This window comes from Corvus cornix, chromosome 12, assembly GCF_000738735.6.
Source record: "Corvus cornix cornix isolate S_Up_H32 chromosome 12, ASM73873v5, whole genome shotgun sequence".
NCBI classification, from domain to species: domain Eukaryota; kingdom Metazoa; phylum Chordata; class Aves; order Passeriformes; family Corvidae; genus Corvus; species Corvus cornix.
The window spans coordinates 9,701,303-9,717,940 of NC_046342.1; the positions used below are offsets into that span (position 1 = coordinate 9,701,303).

At 41.1% G+C, this 16,638-nt stretch overlaps 1 protein-coding gene across 4 annotated transcripts in view; it reads left to right on the top strand.

Annotated features, from left to right (window-relative positions):
* Window positions 1–16,638, top strand: part of CHCHD6 (coiled-coil-helix-coiled-coil-helix domain containing 6) — a 110,082-nt gene that overhangs the window by 49,457 nt on the left and 43,987 nt on the right. For all 4 annotated transcript variants that reach the window (XM_010390093.3, XM_019280398.3, XM_010390094.4 and 1 more), the window contains one exon: window positions 7,795–7,865. In XM_010390093.3, the coding sequence (XP_010388395.1) occupies window positions 7,795–7,865 (71 nt within the window). The remainder of the gene's footprint in view (window positions 1–7,794; window positions 7,866–16,638) is intronic.

The following is a 16,638-nucleotide window of genomic DNA, read 5'->3' on the forward strand; positions in this document are numbered from 1 at the left end:
CCCCAGCAGTACAGTATTCTGAATATGTACACCCACCATTCTGTCAGATCTGTGCAGTCTGCGTCTGGTTCATCTTCTGTGTCTTTGATGTGCTCCATAACGTAGGCAAAGAGAGGTCTGATAGTCTCTCTAAAAACCTGACAGTTTGTGTGACAATCTGTCCACGAATCCACAGGCTCCTTGTCAACCAAATGAGCCTTTGAATATCAGAGGTTTCAGAACAGTGCTTGCAGCATTGCATATGCACCAAGGGGAGAGTACAACAGGCTTCCTTGTAACCTGAGAGATGTCTGCGTTTTCCTTAATCATTCCAGGGACATCTCATCATTGCTTGTTGGCTGGTTCTCAGCCCTGCACATGTCGGGGTTATTTAGCAAAGCTTGATTTACTGGAAACTGCACATGGAGAATAATTTGTAGTTGGGGGTAGAGGAAAAACCCTGTGAGGAGGTGGAACTTCCAGGCTTTGGCTTACTTCTGTTTTTCAGCGGTTTTTTGTTTGTTTCTTATAGTGACTCTCTTCCTTGCAGTTCCTTTACCCATGCAAGTATATGGATGTGATGCATTTTCTTCAGTATCCTCCAGTTCTCTTGCACATCCTTGCCTTGGGTTCCTCTATTCTGCCTTTCTCTGGGAACCCAGTGCATTGCATTCCTTAGCTACCTGTTGTATAAAAGGATGGGGTCATGAATTTAACATAGCTTTTTCTTTTAACTGGGACAGGAACTGTTAACTGGACCAGCTGCTGCAGTGTATAAATGGGACTTAGGGATATTCTCAGCACAGAAAGATGGGAGTTTTAGCTGCAGTATGACTGTCCGAGGTGGTGGGAGTTTTGTTGGAGGCTCTGTCAAATACCAGCTTTGGCATGACGGCATTAAACCTTAGTTAAAATGTTCCTTCCTTCCTTCCCAAAATAAGCTCCTGTGACAGGCCTGACAGGGGAATGTGCTTCGTATCTTTTTTATTGTATGACAAGTACTTGATGGCTGCCAGTTTTGTTTAGTGGGGTTTTTTCTTCTTTATTTCCCCTTGAAAGTACTGGTCAGCCTTTGAGTGAAACTTTCACCTGCATTTCTTAGCACTCCTGATATTCTGGCAATTTCCTTCTTCCTCTCTTCTCCCTTTCACTTAGCATGGATTCTCTGCATTCCTGTCGCTCTCTCATGGACAATGCCTGGTTGTTTGAGGCAGCATCCTGTGATCTTGGAGTTCATCCTGGTTGTATGGTGGATCTGCTGGTAGGACCCAGGTATCCCTGCAGGATGAGTTGTGCAGCTGCCCAGCACAGGTGCTGGGATTTCGCAGGTGGTGCTGTAACCTTAATGCCATGGGCACCACATTATCTGCGCAGGTCAGCCAGTGCGGGACTTCTCTGAAGCAGGTGCTGAAAACTCTTGATGTTTAATCAATGCCTGGGAAGCCTGTTTACCTGCACTTGTCAGGTATAATTGATTCGGGCATTTACTGTGAATTCCTCACCTTAGCTAAACTTCCAGCTAGGAGGAGAGCAGGGTGATACTCCCCTACAGCAGTTTTGGTGTTAGTCTGGGCCTTTCACGATGCTGTTGCTGTCCTTGTCAGAAAGCCTGAGTTAACTGCTGGCATTTTATGGCCTTTCTCTTTGAAGCTGCTTTTACTTTCCAGAGTTTGTTTAAAGAATTGGCAATGCTTTGTTTATAGTCTTTCAGATGAGTGTGCTTTAAAGCAACCTCATATAAACACAGTGTTTCTTTCTCTTTTCTCCTTCTTGCCCTTTTAATTGCTTCTGTAGTAATAATTTCTTTTTTACTGGTTGTCTTTTTGACTTGGAGATAACATGAGGCTTTTGTAAATGTTTCCAGTGAGGCACTTGTAGCTTTTGGAAGTCCCTAATACCATTTTGCTGTGGGGTACCTGTTTTAATTAGACTCTTCCCAGGGTGCCTTCATTGAGACAGTCTGATTCTGGTGTGGGATCACAGTCTGGGTCTGTAAACCCATTTTCACTTGGATGGAGTATCTCGGTGTAGGACCCTGCTTCTGGGAAGTCCTGGGATGCGTATTTTTATTTGAGTCACTGTGTGCTTTAGGGACTGTAGCTTAACCTTTTTGTACCTAGTTTGTTATCCACAGGATAAAGGCAGCCATGTTCCTTCTCCCCAGCTCTGCCTTCCTCAAGCTTTGTGGAGATAGGTGTTCTGTGGGATTTTATCTTTGAGAAGCTTTCTAGATATGCTACAGAATTAATATTTTGCTTTCAACTCAGGATAATATTGCAGACATGAGAAGATCTGTTCAAAGAGGAATGTACTTCTGCTCCTGACTAGTTTAACTTGCCTGTGTTCTTACTGTGGACACTACTCTCTTTATGCTTTCTCTGAATCTTAATCCAAAATTTATGATCTCACAGCTTATTGCCGAAGGAAAGAATAGAATGACACAAATTCAATGCTCTCATTTCATTATTGGTCTCAGCGGGAGGAGTGGATGAACCCACACATGAACAGCAAACAACAGAGCTGTGTTTAGAAGTTGGCTTTGGCTGAAAAAAATCTTTTTTTTCTGTATCAGCAAGCTGTTTGTAGTTCCTTGCATCTTTTCTCTGTTACCTTTTGAGAAAAAAAGCATATGAATTTTCAAAAAAGCAGTTTAACCCTTAACTTCTGTGCTCTAGTGATATGCTCTATAGGCATGTTTCTCTTCCTTGTTAATTGGCTTTTATTTGTATGTGCACTTGATGGGAAGGAGGAAACGTGTATGATCTCTTTGAGCTAACTGCTGGCTGATACCAGCAAATGGGCTGAGCAGGAACTCAGAGGAGCGAGCTCAGGAGGTGAAGAGTTGATTTCTTGCAGCATATTCTGAAATTCCCAAACTCCCTGTTTTGGACCAAAGCTGATAGCAGTGATTGATTGTGTGAGTTGATTTTAACACATCCGTAGGGTCATCCAGTGACCAGATTGGTTCGGCTCATCTGCCTCTGTACCTGTGGGAGGGATGCAGGTACATGGGGTAATTTTTCAAATCTGTTAGGAGCCATTTGCATGAGACTTCTGAGTGGTGAGAATGAGCAGCCTGATCTGCAGTGTGTGTGACCCAGGACCCGGTGAGGTGTGGGGAACCTGGGTGTACCTTTGCTTCCCTGAGGCACTGCTGAGAGCAAAGGTGGCTCCCAAAGCTGGCAGTGACCGATGTTTCTCTGTAGCTTCCTGGAGTTCCTCATGGCAGCAGCTGCATCCAGGGCATGTGTGTGTTGTCTGTCCCCAAGAGTGTGCAGGCAGGCCACAGTTGTGCTGCTTCTCAGGATGGTGTGAGGTCTTATTTCTGGCTTCAGAAGCAGCTGGAAGGAGGAATTTGAATGTCTCCCAGCTGACATTTGATTTGTAAGAAGTAATCTTTGCTTTGCTTACCTGTTTCTCTCGCAAATTTACAATGCCACGGCATGTATTGCCCCTCTCACAGCACTGCCTCTTGTCCTCTTTTGGATTTGAGAGGGGCTTGCAAAGAGCATTTTGCTGGAAGCTGGTGAGTGTGGATGTCAGGAGAAGGGATCGAAGCAACACGTCTGTCAGGTGCGAGGCAGATTGTACCATCTAATCCCCCGGCTGTCGTCTGCAGCATTTGTCAAGGCCTCTGCTGCCCTGCTCCATTTCATCAGAGCTATCACTGGCATTCATCTAGGCTGGCAGCATTTCAACAGCTGTTAATCCTCTTTGTATCTCTAAACACTGTGACCACTGACAAGCTTCTATACTCTGGGGTGTCAAAATACCTCAAGATAGCTGTGGTGATGGTGGTTGGATTTGTTGGTTTTAAATCAAGACACCTTCTGATCTACTGACCTGGACTGAACCTGATGAAGAAATCTTTGTCCCAGTATCAGGTTTTTAATGCTGCAGCTTGATGTTCACAAATAATTTCACCTAAAATCTGATTAATTTCCAGTTCCTCATGCTTGTTTTGCTCGATTTTCTGTTTTACATGTTACCACAAGTAGCACATGTTTCATCGAAGTTGTAAGGAATGTGGTTTAATGTCAGTGTGAGAATGAGCTGGCAGGGTTTCTCTTTATGCTTCAATTACTTTCCCTCCTGAAATAACCCTGAGAACTCAGTCTTGTGCCATAATGTTTTCTTACTTTCTTTGCTATATGTTCTGGAAAGGGCCTGGGCAGTGTAGTGAGGTGTAGTAGTGTGAGTGTTGGAGTTTCTCTGCATGTTTGCAGCCAAGGAGGAATGCTGAATTAAAATTAGTCCAAATTTAGCTCTAAGTTTTAAAATTGATTCCCTTTGGAAGGGAATTTTTAGCACAAGGGTGTTTCGGAAGAGTGGAGAGCAAGGGTATAGCAGCAAATCTGTTGTAGAAAAACAGCAGGATAAAGTGGTTCTGTTGCACTTTAGGCTCTGGTTATGTATTTTTACAACTTCTTGGTGTTTTTATTATTTGCTACGAACCATCATTTAATAGCAGGGAAAAATCTTTCAAACTAGCATTTCTTTGCTTAGTTTGTTTGTCCTCTCTGGAGAGCTATCTCCCCATATGACAAAGCTCTGATGTTTTGAAGTTGACTCCCCTAAGGCTCAGCTTTATTGAGAGAAGTGAAACATTTTAGGTGGTTCATTCATTCTTTCTGTGTCTTTTGTTATTTGAGCCCTTACAGTGTACTTTGGTCATGTTTTTAAACTTATTTCTGCAACTAAGACTGCCAGGAGCTTTATTTAATAATAGTTGAGGTCTTATGTTCAACTTTTTCTTTGTGAGCTGCCATTTTATCTCAAGCATCAAATATTGTGAAAGTAAATTAAAAGCAGCGTTTATGTCTTGTAATTTTGTGTGGAATGTTCTCTCTTTTACTGTACCACTGAATATCGTTTTACGAAGATTAAGGTCTTCACTGAGACTATAGGCAGCTCAAACTTTGTTTCAAGTGCAAATACCACACCTTGATCCTGCTGAATAGCCCTTGTGTGAAGGTGACCCTGCTGAAGTTGGAGGAAGTGCTCAGGTTGTTCCTGGCTTAGCTCATCATTTGCAATCATATTATAAATCCCTGGAATGTTTTAGGCCACTGGAACGTTCTCGCCTGCCATAGCATGGTGGGTACACTGCTGAAAATGAAGCAGATCTTGTGTCTGAAGTAGTATAGACAAGAATATTTGGAAAAATATTCTCTGTTAGTGAAGCCCCAGATCACAGAACCTGCTGTGACTGTGCCCATGCTGAAAGGCCCTTCTCTTGCCCATTTAGCCCATTTGTTGCTCATTTAGTGTTTAGGACAAAAGGGAATGTGACTTTCCCAAGGTTGGAAAGGGTCTAAAGGCCAAGGAAAACATATTTGAAAAGTCTGCTTGTTGAACAAACTCAGATTTAAATGGTAGGCCCTGATTTTTATTACTTGGGGAAGCATTTAAAGGTACTGATTCATAGCATTAGAAATATGAGGTCTGAACCAACATAAGAGGCTCAGTTGGATCACATGCAAAGATGTTTCCTTTTCATTTTTAAAACTCAGCAGCTTTATCTGCATGTTGAAAGTGTTCTGTGCCTCTCCTCAATCTTTGTGTGGTGTCGTGTGCCTGGTGGTTGCTCTGAGGCCAAGTCTTTTCTCCTTTCTCTCACTGAGGCTGTTGCCTCTCTGTTTAGGCTCTTGCTTGCCTGCTTTTAGCAGCTTCAGAATCCAGAACTAAAGCCTGGGTTCCTTTCCCAGCTATTTTTGTCCGTGTCCGTAGTTGATGTTGTTGAAGATGAGTCTGACCGAAGTGCTGGGCAGTTGAACTCTTTCTAATAAACTGGGTAAGGTTATGCCACAACCACTTGAATCGACAATACATCCAGCAAGTGATTCTGCTGGCTATTGTTCCTTTCTTTAGGTGGGTTAAACGTGACCTCATGCTGGGTCTCACATACAGCATATTTGTTCTTGTTTTCCTCTCCCGCTGCTGTTTCACGGCAGAGTGCTGCAGGCTAATACTATCTGATGGGGCTACTTCCTATTGCCTGAAAAATGTTTAATTTTGCTACCTTGCTTTCTCTTTTTCCCAGTTTCTCTCATTTTGATTTCTCAGATCTAGTCCCTTTGAGAAATCAGACAGTATGAAATATGAAAATTGCTTGGGTAGTAATTGGAGAAATGGTGAGACCTTTGAAGCCCAATGGAGATAACGCTTACATCTACTTATTCACATTATTTAATTTTTAATGGCAAATCTAATTAATGAAGCACAGGTCTTTTGGTTTCATGTGTGAATAAGTAACAGCAGGGAGCTGTAAGTCATGAGGTCTGTTTACAGGCCAGAGAAAATGGCACCATTAAAAGCTGAACTTTTCAATATAGGAAGGAGAAAAATTGATTTAATAGCATTGAAGTTTGACCACTTCGTAACAAGTAAGTAAACAAAAACATTAATGATAATTTGCCGGTAAAATGCATTTTGAAGTGTTTAGTCCTCCATGATTTCTCAGTTTAAATCTGTCTCTTAGGTCAAAGTTTGAAAAAGCAAAATCTGTTCTGTGTTTTTTTTGGTATGTAACATAAATTCAGGCACCAGAGATAAAACGCTTAAATATAGCACCTTGAAGCCCAGGCTCTGAAAACCTTTATAAACCTTCCAATTAGCTGAGCTTCACACAACTTCAGAGATACAGGCAGCTGTTATCCCTCACTTGCAGATGGAAAATGGTGACTTGCCCAAGATTGCACAAGTGGCAGAACCACTAATAGAACTTGAGTTATATCTGTCCTTTCCTTTTTCCAACCACTGAACAGTATGTGTCGGCTCATCATGCGCAGGACCACAGCTGCATTTATGGGAAAATAAATGAAGAAGGGCAAGAATAGTATTCTATATAAAATGACCAAATTTGGGGAGAGACGAGATAGCAGCTCGAACCAGCCCTAAATGAATAGCTGTCCTCGCTTTCAATACCATTTTGTCACTTTTTCTGATTGATTATTGCATATTTTCTGCTTGTGCCTTTTCAGAGTAAGAGCCTTGCAGATGAGCTCTGAGTGAGGCAGTTGCCAGTGGAGTCCAGCAGCTTTGCCTAAAGCCGCTTTATCAGCGCTTTAGCAGCACAAGACCTTGTAGTGCAGTCGCTGGGGAAGTGCAGCCATTGCCTCCTGCTGATTGTGCCTGGGAGGCTCCTCAGTGCAGCCAGAGGAGGAATTCATCCTCCACATTTAGCGACTGAGCAGTCTTGAGTGAAAACTCTTTCTGTGCAAGTTCAGGAGAATTTAATGCAAACCTCTTAAGCCCTGCAGCAAGACACTCAAGACGCTGTTTGGCAGCGCCTTAACTGATACCTGATACGCCTCCCTATGTTGTTAAAAGGGAAACAGGCTGCATAATTTTCTTTTAAAGAATAAGTAACATAAGTAGAAGCACTGAAATGTAAAATGGATTTTCCAGTGCTAGCAGCCAATTTTGATACTTGCATGTCAGTAACTTACAAGATCCTTCACTGCAATTAATGATAGAAGAGAACAAAAACATGACCAAACTGAAAATAACTCTGTGCTGGAAACACCTTGTTTTTGTGGTTGCATGGAATAATCAAAACTCATGAGTGGTTGGTAGTGACCTTTTCCCCCTCTTTCCCTTCACAAGGGTGAAGCTTGGAATGAAGGATGTGTTGTGGCCTTGATGCATTTTACTGAAAATAAAATTGACTCTTAAGCATTTCTGGTGTTCTTTGAACTGAATATTCTGTTTGTTGTTGGAAATTGTTATTAATTATAGAAGACGACTTTGTGACAAGGTAAGATCTGAGACGCCTTTAATTTTTAGAGCTGAGCATTCTATTCTTTGTTTCAGAATGCAGAGATCTACAAGCTGACGTCCGAGCAGTACCAGGAGGCAGCCACCAAGGCAGAGGAGCGGATAAAGTGAGGAGCCCTTTTTTGTTCTTTTCAGCAGTTCCAGTTGCATTTCATAACATTTTGTGCCTAGCTTCTGGATGTTCCTGCAAACAGAGTGTGAAGTTACCTCCTGTCAGGTACTGAGGGGACTGAGCAGGTGTAAGCTGGCATCCTCTCTTTCTGTGCCAAGCTTGACAGAGTTTAGTGTGAAGCTGATAGATCTTGCGAGGAAGGGTGAGGGAGAAGAGAGGGACTTAAAAAGTTACTATTAAATAGGAATATTTACTAGGGTTTTCAAAATAGCAATGGAACATGTTTAATCTGTTCCAACTTTGACCCAGTGTATTTAACCTACACACTGCAGCATTGGGCATGAAAGTAGGAAAACCCATGCCAGTTCTAAAGTTTTCATTGTCCAGGGAAAAAAAAGGTAAACATTCTAAATCTCATCCCTTTTAGTTTCAAATTAGAGTTGTAATTTTCATGAATGCTTTCTTAGAATGGGTGCAACGATTTTTCTGGTCTTTTTAATTGGCCTTAGCACAATAAGTGGACCTTTAATGTTGTCTTTTTACCATGAGCATATATAGTGTCTAAATTATATTTGTATTTGCCAGTAGTGTTATATAACTTATTGTTCCACTTGCACTAACAGCTGCCCAAGAAAAAATATTTTCTATAATTCTTTAATATTAATGAGGCTAAAGCAATTACACTGTCAAGAGCAGCACTTGGATCTCAGTTGGGTAAACAGTTGGCCAACATGCAATAAACTGGAGTAGCAGCATATGTAGTCCGGTTGGGTCTAATCCAGACTCTACAATACTTAATTGCATAAATAGATAATATAGTAGTGATGAATATATTAGGGGGGTGTGCAGTATATTGTGCTGTCTTTATTTAAAATTATGTTTGACTGCCAAAGCGTCACATAACCTGTTGTAATTTCGCATTTTTGTTTGGACAATCAAGCAATAAGTTGCTAAAGAAGCCAAAATAAGGCAGCTAACACATTGCTTGCATTTCCATACTGTTTTCCATAGCAGAATTCTAAATTCTCTTTTTAAATAAAATTTTAAAAATTCATAGGACATAACGTTCTGATACTTTGATCAATTGAATCTTTTCTTGGATTTGCTTCTGCAAATGTGTGATCAATTGTCGTGAACTTGTGTAGTGGAGTTTTATCCTTGTGACTTGGTGAAGGAAGCAACTGGGACCTGGGATTATGTTCTTCACTTACTCTTACAGACTGTAACTACCGTATTTTTTATGGTAGTCTGAAGGTTGGTTCCTGATGTTTCCATTTCCTTTGATCTGTTCTGTTTCTTGTGGAGATGAAGACTGGTAATGTAGGAAACTCAGGAATGCAACCATTTCTTGCAAAGGTTAGTGCCAGAGACCAACGCAAATGCTAATGAATTCTTTCTTTCAAGATTCAGAGAGTGATGAATGCTTATGGTCTCTTAAGGGTTTCTTCCCCTTTTCTTTGAGCCTTTATCATCTAACAGTCCCTGGCTTCTGGCCTTATTGTACAGTGCTCTTCTATTTGATGGCAATATGAACTTGAGCCATTATAAAGGGATGTATTCCTTGGGCTGTCTTCTTTGCAGCAAAAAGAGACACCTGCCCTAATATGAATTTTGTGTGAAAAGATAACAGGGCTGGGGGTGTCTTGAAAATGGACAAGATGAGTGGCATGAATGAAACTGAGGGTGAAGGTGAACATCATGCATTCTATTTCTTTACAGTAGAAATTGCCAGCAGTAGCCAGGATAGCACTGAGCTGAGCATTGGAGTGCATGCTCTGGGAGTGATAATGCCCTTTGATAATTGTACATGCAGGAAGAGTCATTGCTTTCTCCCATCAACCTGCAGTGTGTCTCTTCCAGCAGCATGCAGTGACCCTTTCCAGATCATTGCTTTGTGTACAACATGCTGTACAAACACTCCTGAAGAGTTTGTGTGCCTCACACCTGTGTTGTGATATGGCTGGGACAGAGTCAGAGGAAGGTTCCTTCCTACTCTGGCATCCATGCTTAATTGGTAGGACATGAAGTCTGTGTGTTGTGAGGTTCTCTTCTTAGGCATCCTACATTCAAGTCTTTCTACAGCCTGTTTATGGTAATGACTTAAAAGATCCTGTGACTTCAGTGGAAAGAAGAGTTTGCTCATCCTGTTTCGCACTTTCATATTAGACATACAAGCACAGTAAGTGCTAAGGATAGGTTAGACTGATTTATGCAGATCTGGTTCTTTGGTTCACAGGAATAAACTGACACTCCTGCAAAATTATGTGAAATGGAATATAGCCAAAGTATGAATGAAGTACAGGTCTGCCTGTTTCCAGTGCTGGCCTGTGATATCTCCTTAAGGAAAGGAAGCCAGGAGTGGCACTTTCTCCATCTGCAGAGAGTCCATATCCTTCAACATAGCATCTCTTCCTTAGCTTCTGTTATTCCTGTTACACTGTGAAGACCTGCCCCTGGCACTTGTGCCTTGTGAGACCAACCTACCCTGTATCTGTTCTCCTCTGCCACTGTGTATCAGCAGAGGGAAATAGGGCTGGGGCTCTTTCCACAGTGAGTGCTCTGTTTTTCAGAGTCCATGTCAAAGCAAAGAGAAGAAATATCTGAAACAAAACCCCAGTGTCTTCTTGGCATTTAATGACTTTTTTAATTCTGCTGTCAACTCTTAACAGCTCTGCACAAGTGGTCTAGTGTTCCATGGCCTGTTTACTCTCCTTAGTGATTGTCAAGCATTGCAGGATTTAGGAATATTGTACACCTTTCCACCAGTGACCCTTCACAGCATGCCTACGAGGTAGACAAGTAAACCTTCCTATCTCTCTTTGTATAAAAACAGAAGTGAAGTACTTAGTGCTGAGCTTTGTATTAAATCACTGACACAGTCATTAGCTCTTGTTTCCACTTCAAGGCTTCACGCCTGCATGGCCTGACTTGCGCAGTGGACTTTGTTCCTCATCTCTTCATCTGAAGCCAGCCTGCTCCCTTCTCCACATACCTCCTATCAGACTGTCTCCTTCTTCTTTGTTCTGGGCTCTGTCCAACCTGTTTTATTTCCTCCCAGGAAAAAGATCCTAGCAACAAGATACCACTGAGCACAGCTTTCAGCACCTTAAGCAACTTGCCCTTGTTGCTTGCATGCTGTGGTGAATTGGACAGTTGCCACGGACATGTTGTCTCAACTATGTTGTTATAATTGGTGCATTATTATTTTTCTCTTTTGTTAACCAACAGAATTAAAGTCAGGGGACCTAGAACTTCCCCCCCTTTCTTTCCCTGTTTAGCGAACTGTGCACATCAGTAACCACCCACAAAGGAAGCAGCATGTAAATAAAAAGCCAGTGCTCCCCGCCCTTCCCTTCGTTCCACATCCTTTTCTCAGTGTTCATAGAGCCATGACTCAGACTGGGTTTAGAGAAGACAACTTGCTAATCCCCTCCCTGCTACAGAGAATAAAATGGCATTTCATTCCAAGCTCTATTAATGCGCTCGCTCCAGGGATAAAGCAGCACTCCCAAAAGGCAGTGGCCAAATTTTTTTTCTGTTGCGTTGTCTTTGTCTTGTTTTGAGTGTTACATTTAGATTAGCTTCTGAGGATTAAATGTTATTACAGTCCCTGAATCTGTTAAGGGAAAGGAAAAAACCATCAGTAAAGAGGTTATGGCTTAGTGCAGCACTCTAGATTTATCCTCAAAATGCTGGTTTGGTTTTTTTGGTTTGGGGTTTTGTTTTTTTTTTTTTGAGTGGTTTATTTTCTTTTGTGAAGGTTGTCTTATCACTTTTTGTTTATTTATTTATTTTTGTGGTTGTTCATTTTGGATGCAAGAGTTGGCCTGGGTGGGGGTGTGACTCTAAAAGGTAAAGCTGCAGGAGTCAGGTGAGGGGATTAGGAAGCTGTTAAAAGATAAAATTGTTCTGAAGCTGAGTTTCTCTCTGAGATCTCCCTACAGTTTTCAGAACTGTTTCTGAAGCTGCTTACTGATGACTCTGTTGCTTTGCATGTTGTGCTGAGAGGACTGCATTGCTTTGTGCTGTTATCAAGGAGTGCGTAAAGAAGGTCAGCATCTTATCCTGGTGGAGGTCAGCCTTGAATCCAAGGCAGCTTTCTAATGGAGAAACTGCCAAAGAGATTTGCTCCATGTGGGACTTACTATGTAAGAGTTTCATTTAATGGTCCTAAGATCTTTAAACTTAATGGACATGAGTGTTTAAGGTGATTATGTTAGAGAAACCAGCAAGCAGTTAAGTATCCTCCTGGCTGAACATGGAGTAGGAAACCACACTGACTCAGTGAGGGTAGGGGAAGAAAGTTCATGAATGGATTGTCTGCTAGGAACAGGGAATTTATGGCTTGCTTTCAGTACTCATGGAAATGAAGGTTTTATTTAATTGCACAAGATTTTATGAGGCTGATGGCCTCGTAGTTAGAATGGCAAGATTAACTGGAACCTAGATAAACTTCCTTTTTTGTTTATGTAAATCTGGAAAGTTTATAAATTAGTTATGTGATGATACTTGAGTTTGTTAATCTGGAAGTCTACTGTGAGGCCTTGGGTATTTCAACAGAGGACTGTGCCCAGGAGACACAGGTCTGAAACAGTTATTATATGGACAGTTGTGAAGCCAAAGGAGAAGCGTAAAGACATCATAGTTTTCAAACAAAATTGCTCTGGGATTTCTCCTATCATTAGATTAGATAAATGATTAATTTAGTGTTGAAATTAAGAGCCTCTCCAATAGGGATTTAAGAGTTTTCAGGAATAGGAGATTGATTATTGCTGAAAGCTCATCCATAGCCTTACCTCAACATAGTGCTTTTGTGCCCTGCAATGATGATACCTTCACCAAAATGATTTGACTCTGTCCCAGTCCTGTTCTTCCCTTGGGGCTTGGTTTATGCTAGTTGTTCCTTCTCTGTCTGCACTGAGTCTGTTTCATAATCTTTAAATAAAGAGATGGGTTATTAGTCAAAGCTTTTCTGTTTCTCACTTTTATAAAGTTGCTCTTAGTAGGAAATTGAAATATTCTCTAAGAGATTATAATGCATGAGTTTCCTCAAAGTTATTTCAAAAGAGGGTAAAAGTATATGAGTGAATTTTGACTTTGTGACATTTTACATGGTGTGCATTTTACTGAAAAAAAAAGTTTCTGATTATTTTCAGTTCTGCTTCACAAAGTTTTTCATTCGTTACCTTAGCATGTAAACATTTTCCTTATGAATTCTGGAAGACCTATTGTTGAAGAACTACTTGTACCGGTACATGGATTTCCTAGCAACATACATTCCCCTACTGCTTTAGGAATATGGTATGTGGAGATAGAAGTTGAATATGTGCAGTGGATTTGCATAAATTTTCCAATTGGGACAGATTATTCTTTTTTGAACCAAATTTTAAATCTTGAAAATTTATTAGATTGTGTGCTTCATCCAAGCCATCCATTTCTGAAGTTCAGTTCTTGGGGATTACTAAGATGCTGCTTCTAAATAAGATTTTTGTTTTGCCCAGTTAGTAAAATGATGTTCCGATCTAATGTTCACACTATTGTGTTTCCTCTCATGCGTGATGAGAGATGGCTGATAAATTACTCCAATGAACTGAGATTGCAGTTCTTTAGCGCTGAATAACTGGTGTCTCTTCAAAATTGCAGGAGCATTTCTTCACCGATACGTTGGTAGAACTTGGGCATTTATAAAATAAGATCTGAATAGCAAGGACTGGAATAGCAAAGGAAGAGGTGCCAAAGACTCCATGTAGTCTGTTAGGGATGTTTCTGTTGCTATCGATTTTTACATGGAAAGCACTTGTTTTCTGTGGTAATGTTGCCTTTATAAAGCCCTTAGATCAGGATTTGTTGGCAGGCCAAATCCAGATTGTTTTCAAAAGCGTGGATATTTGTGCAGCTGTTAAAACAAACCTCGGTCATACTTTGTGCATCAGAGGACATGAAATATTTCAGTTCGCAGCTCTTTATCGTGGAGAATACAGTGAAAATAAAAGCAGATCTATGCCCTCACACTGGGAATTGCATATTCCAATGTGTACTATGCTGGAAGCAAGGTTTCTCCAGGTTTCATAGTATTTTAGTGTGTATTTACAAATAATGGCAGATCCACACTAAAATCCAGAACTTTTTGTGCCTTTGGTCTTCCCCTCCCTCCCCTTGGCTTGAGTTGGGAAAGGTATCATGAATATTAATTAATGACCCACCTTAGCCTATTCCTGCTGTGTTTTTCTGCCTCTGTCTTCAACTTGTGTGTGCTGTAGTGTGCTGGTGGTAAGGGCATAGGGTTGATCTGCAAAGGACTGAGGTTAAAGCTGTCTGGGGAAGCTTTCCAGAAAGAGTGGCAAATTAAAGATGTCAGAAGCAATAATGCCTGAGAAACCACTTGTTACCAGCAAATTAATGACTTGTTTGCTAATTAGCAGCCTAAGGCAAAGTTGAGGTAACACACTAACAATCTGGTCATTAATTCAGTTGCAACTGATTTCAAGGGCAGTGTTGCTATTTTGAACAGTAATTGTATTCCTGATTCTGGATTATACACGCTGTGTCCTTACTCTTGAGTCACAGTCTCCTCCTGGAGTGAGGGAGGGATGGTAGAAGACACCAAAGGCAAGTATCAGTGGGGGAAATTCGAGGAAATAGTTTGTTTTGTAGGTCATAACTTCTATATTTTTGTCTTCTGAGGAAATAAGGACTGTGGTAGGACTGCTATGGACACCTTGCATCATGGTGATTCATCTGCACAGAGGAAGTTGGTGGCATTTAATGCTGAGCTGATGAGAGACTGAAGTCCTTTTCTCCTTATAGAAGAAGAGAAAAACCATCTCTGCCATCAAATCAGGCTTCAATGACTTTATTTTACTATTTATTTATTTGGTGTGATTTTGACTGTTCATGAAGTTACTCTGATAAAACGGGTTTCTAGGCTATGGGATATTCAGCCTATTGTGAGAGACCCCTGCTGGGTTTGGTTCTTTCTATACTTGCCTTTTTCTTGTTAGTCCTGGCAGGGTCTCTTGCTTGCATGTCTGGGACATATACATACCATACCAACTACAATTCAAACTAATTTGACCCAAAAAACTGGCATTTGGAAGGCAGGAGCTCTTGTTCAGGGATGAATATTGTTTCCTTGGAGACAGCTGGTCAGTGTTGTGCTGACTGCAGGAGCCACCAGCAGCACACTGGAGCAGCCTCAGTAGGCACAGACTTGCTTCACCTGAGACGTTTCACCTGCTCTTCTCCAGACTTAGAACCATGTTATCGAAATTGTTTTCTATAAGGATTTTTTCGATTTTCTGAGGACTTCTTGAATTTACAGTATTTACTTATAAACAAAAACAAACAAACAAAAACCCCCAACCTCACCCCAAAACCAGACTTTGAAGACTTTTTCTGTGTGTTTGCTTTGAAAGCACCATTACTGATGTTCTCTGAGGGATAAGTAGCTGCTTAATGGGGATCTTTGCTTAGTCAGTGCTCAGAATTGCACAGCTTGGTGAAAGGGGGCACTGTGGTTTTGAAGATTAGAGAATGTGGGCAGAAGGGGAATTTTTAATAAGGTGAATGTTTAGCTTCAGATCCCACCTGAACTTTAACACTGGCAGCTTCAATCTCCTCTCTAAATTTGTTTTGGCATCTTTAGCAGGATATGCCACTCTGTCAGTGCAGAATATATTAATGGACTCATATTTTTGTCCATCACTGGTAGACCTTTGTGTAGCATGAAGTAAACTGTAGGAACCTAGTGCAATGCTCAGGGGCATTTTGGAGAAGCAACTGCTGTTCAAATGAGTAGTTAGGGTTTTCTTTTAAAAAAGAACATTTTATTTGCAGTGTGACATTATTATAAGATCATCTCACATAGGAGAAATTTACTGAACCTGCTGTCCCTCACGTCTTGTGGTTATATGTAATCAGCATATCACATCTTCAGTTACTTTCTTTAGAAAACTGAAAACTTTCTGTGGAGGTATTTAATAGACCAACAGTTCCCTGACTAATTCCCAAACATTATAGCGCTGGCACAACCCATATATTCTTAGGGCTTGTGCTGCATATCTTCTACAGACTGCATGCCTTCCCTTCCTGACCTGAGATCTTAACCAGTTTTTAGATTGTGTTTTTTATCTGAAGAAAGAAAATCCCTATTCGGGTCACTTGTTGGGCTGTGTGTTGTTTTCAGATTCAGTTATTGCTTGCTATATTGCTTTTCTGCCTTGTGGGAGCTGAGCCAGCTTCCTTTCTGATTCAGAGAACTCCTTCCAGCAACAAGATTCTGACTCATTCCTGCTTGGCTTCCAGAGACCGTTTTGCTGCTAACTTTAGGCTCTTCATCTTTGCTAGTCAACTTTTAGTAGCTTGGCATATTTGGGAAAAAATGGTGCATGGCTTTGTGGGCAGGAGATCCAGTTCTGTTAACTTCTGTATCTCTTGGCAAGTGAAGGAAGAGGCAGTAGTTTTCCTTTCATCTTCCAAACTGGCAGTTTCTCATAGCTCAGTATTCCACCATCATAATCAGTAAAGAATTTACATCCAAATGTACATTGGAATTATCCACTTGTGGGGAGAAGTCTCTCATTATTCTAAACCACTTGCCATCTGCCATGCAGAATGCTAATAGGGGTGATTAGTTATTGCATTTGCAGGTTCAGTAGGATAAGGATAATTTAATTTTATATGGTTTAGTACAGTTTTTTGCATATTGCTGCCCTTCTGCTCCCCCAGAGACCCACAGCCCACCACCACAACCCCAGTGCCCGCAGCTT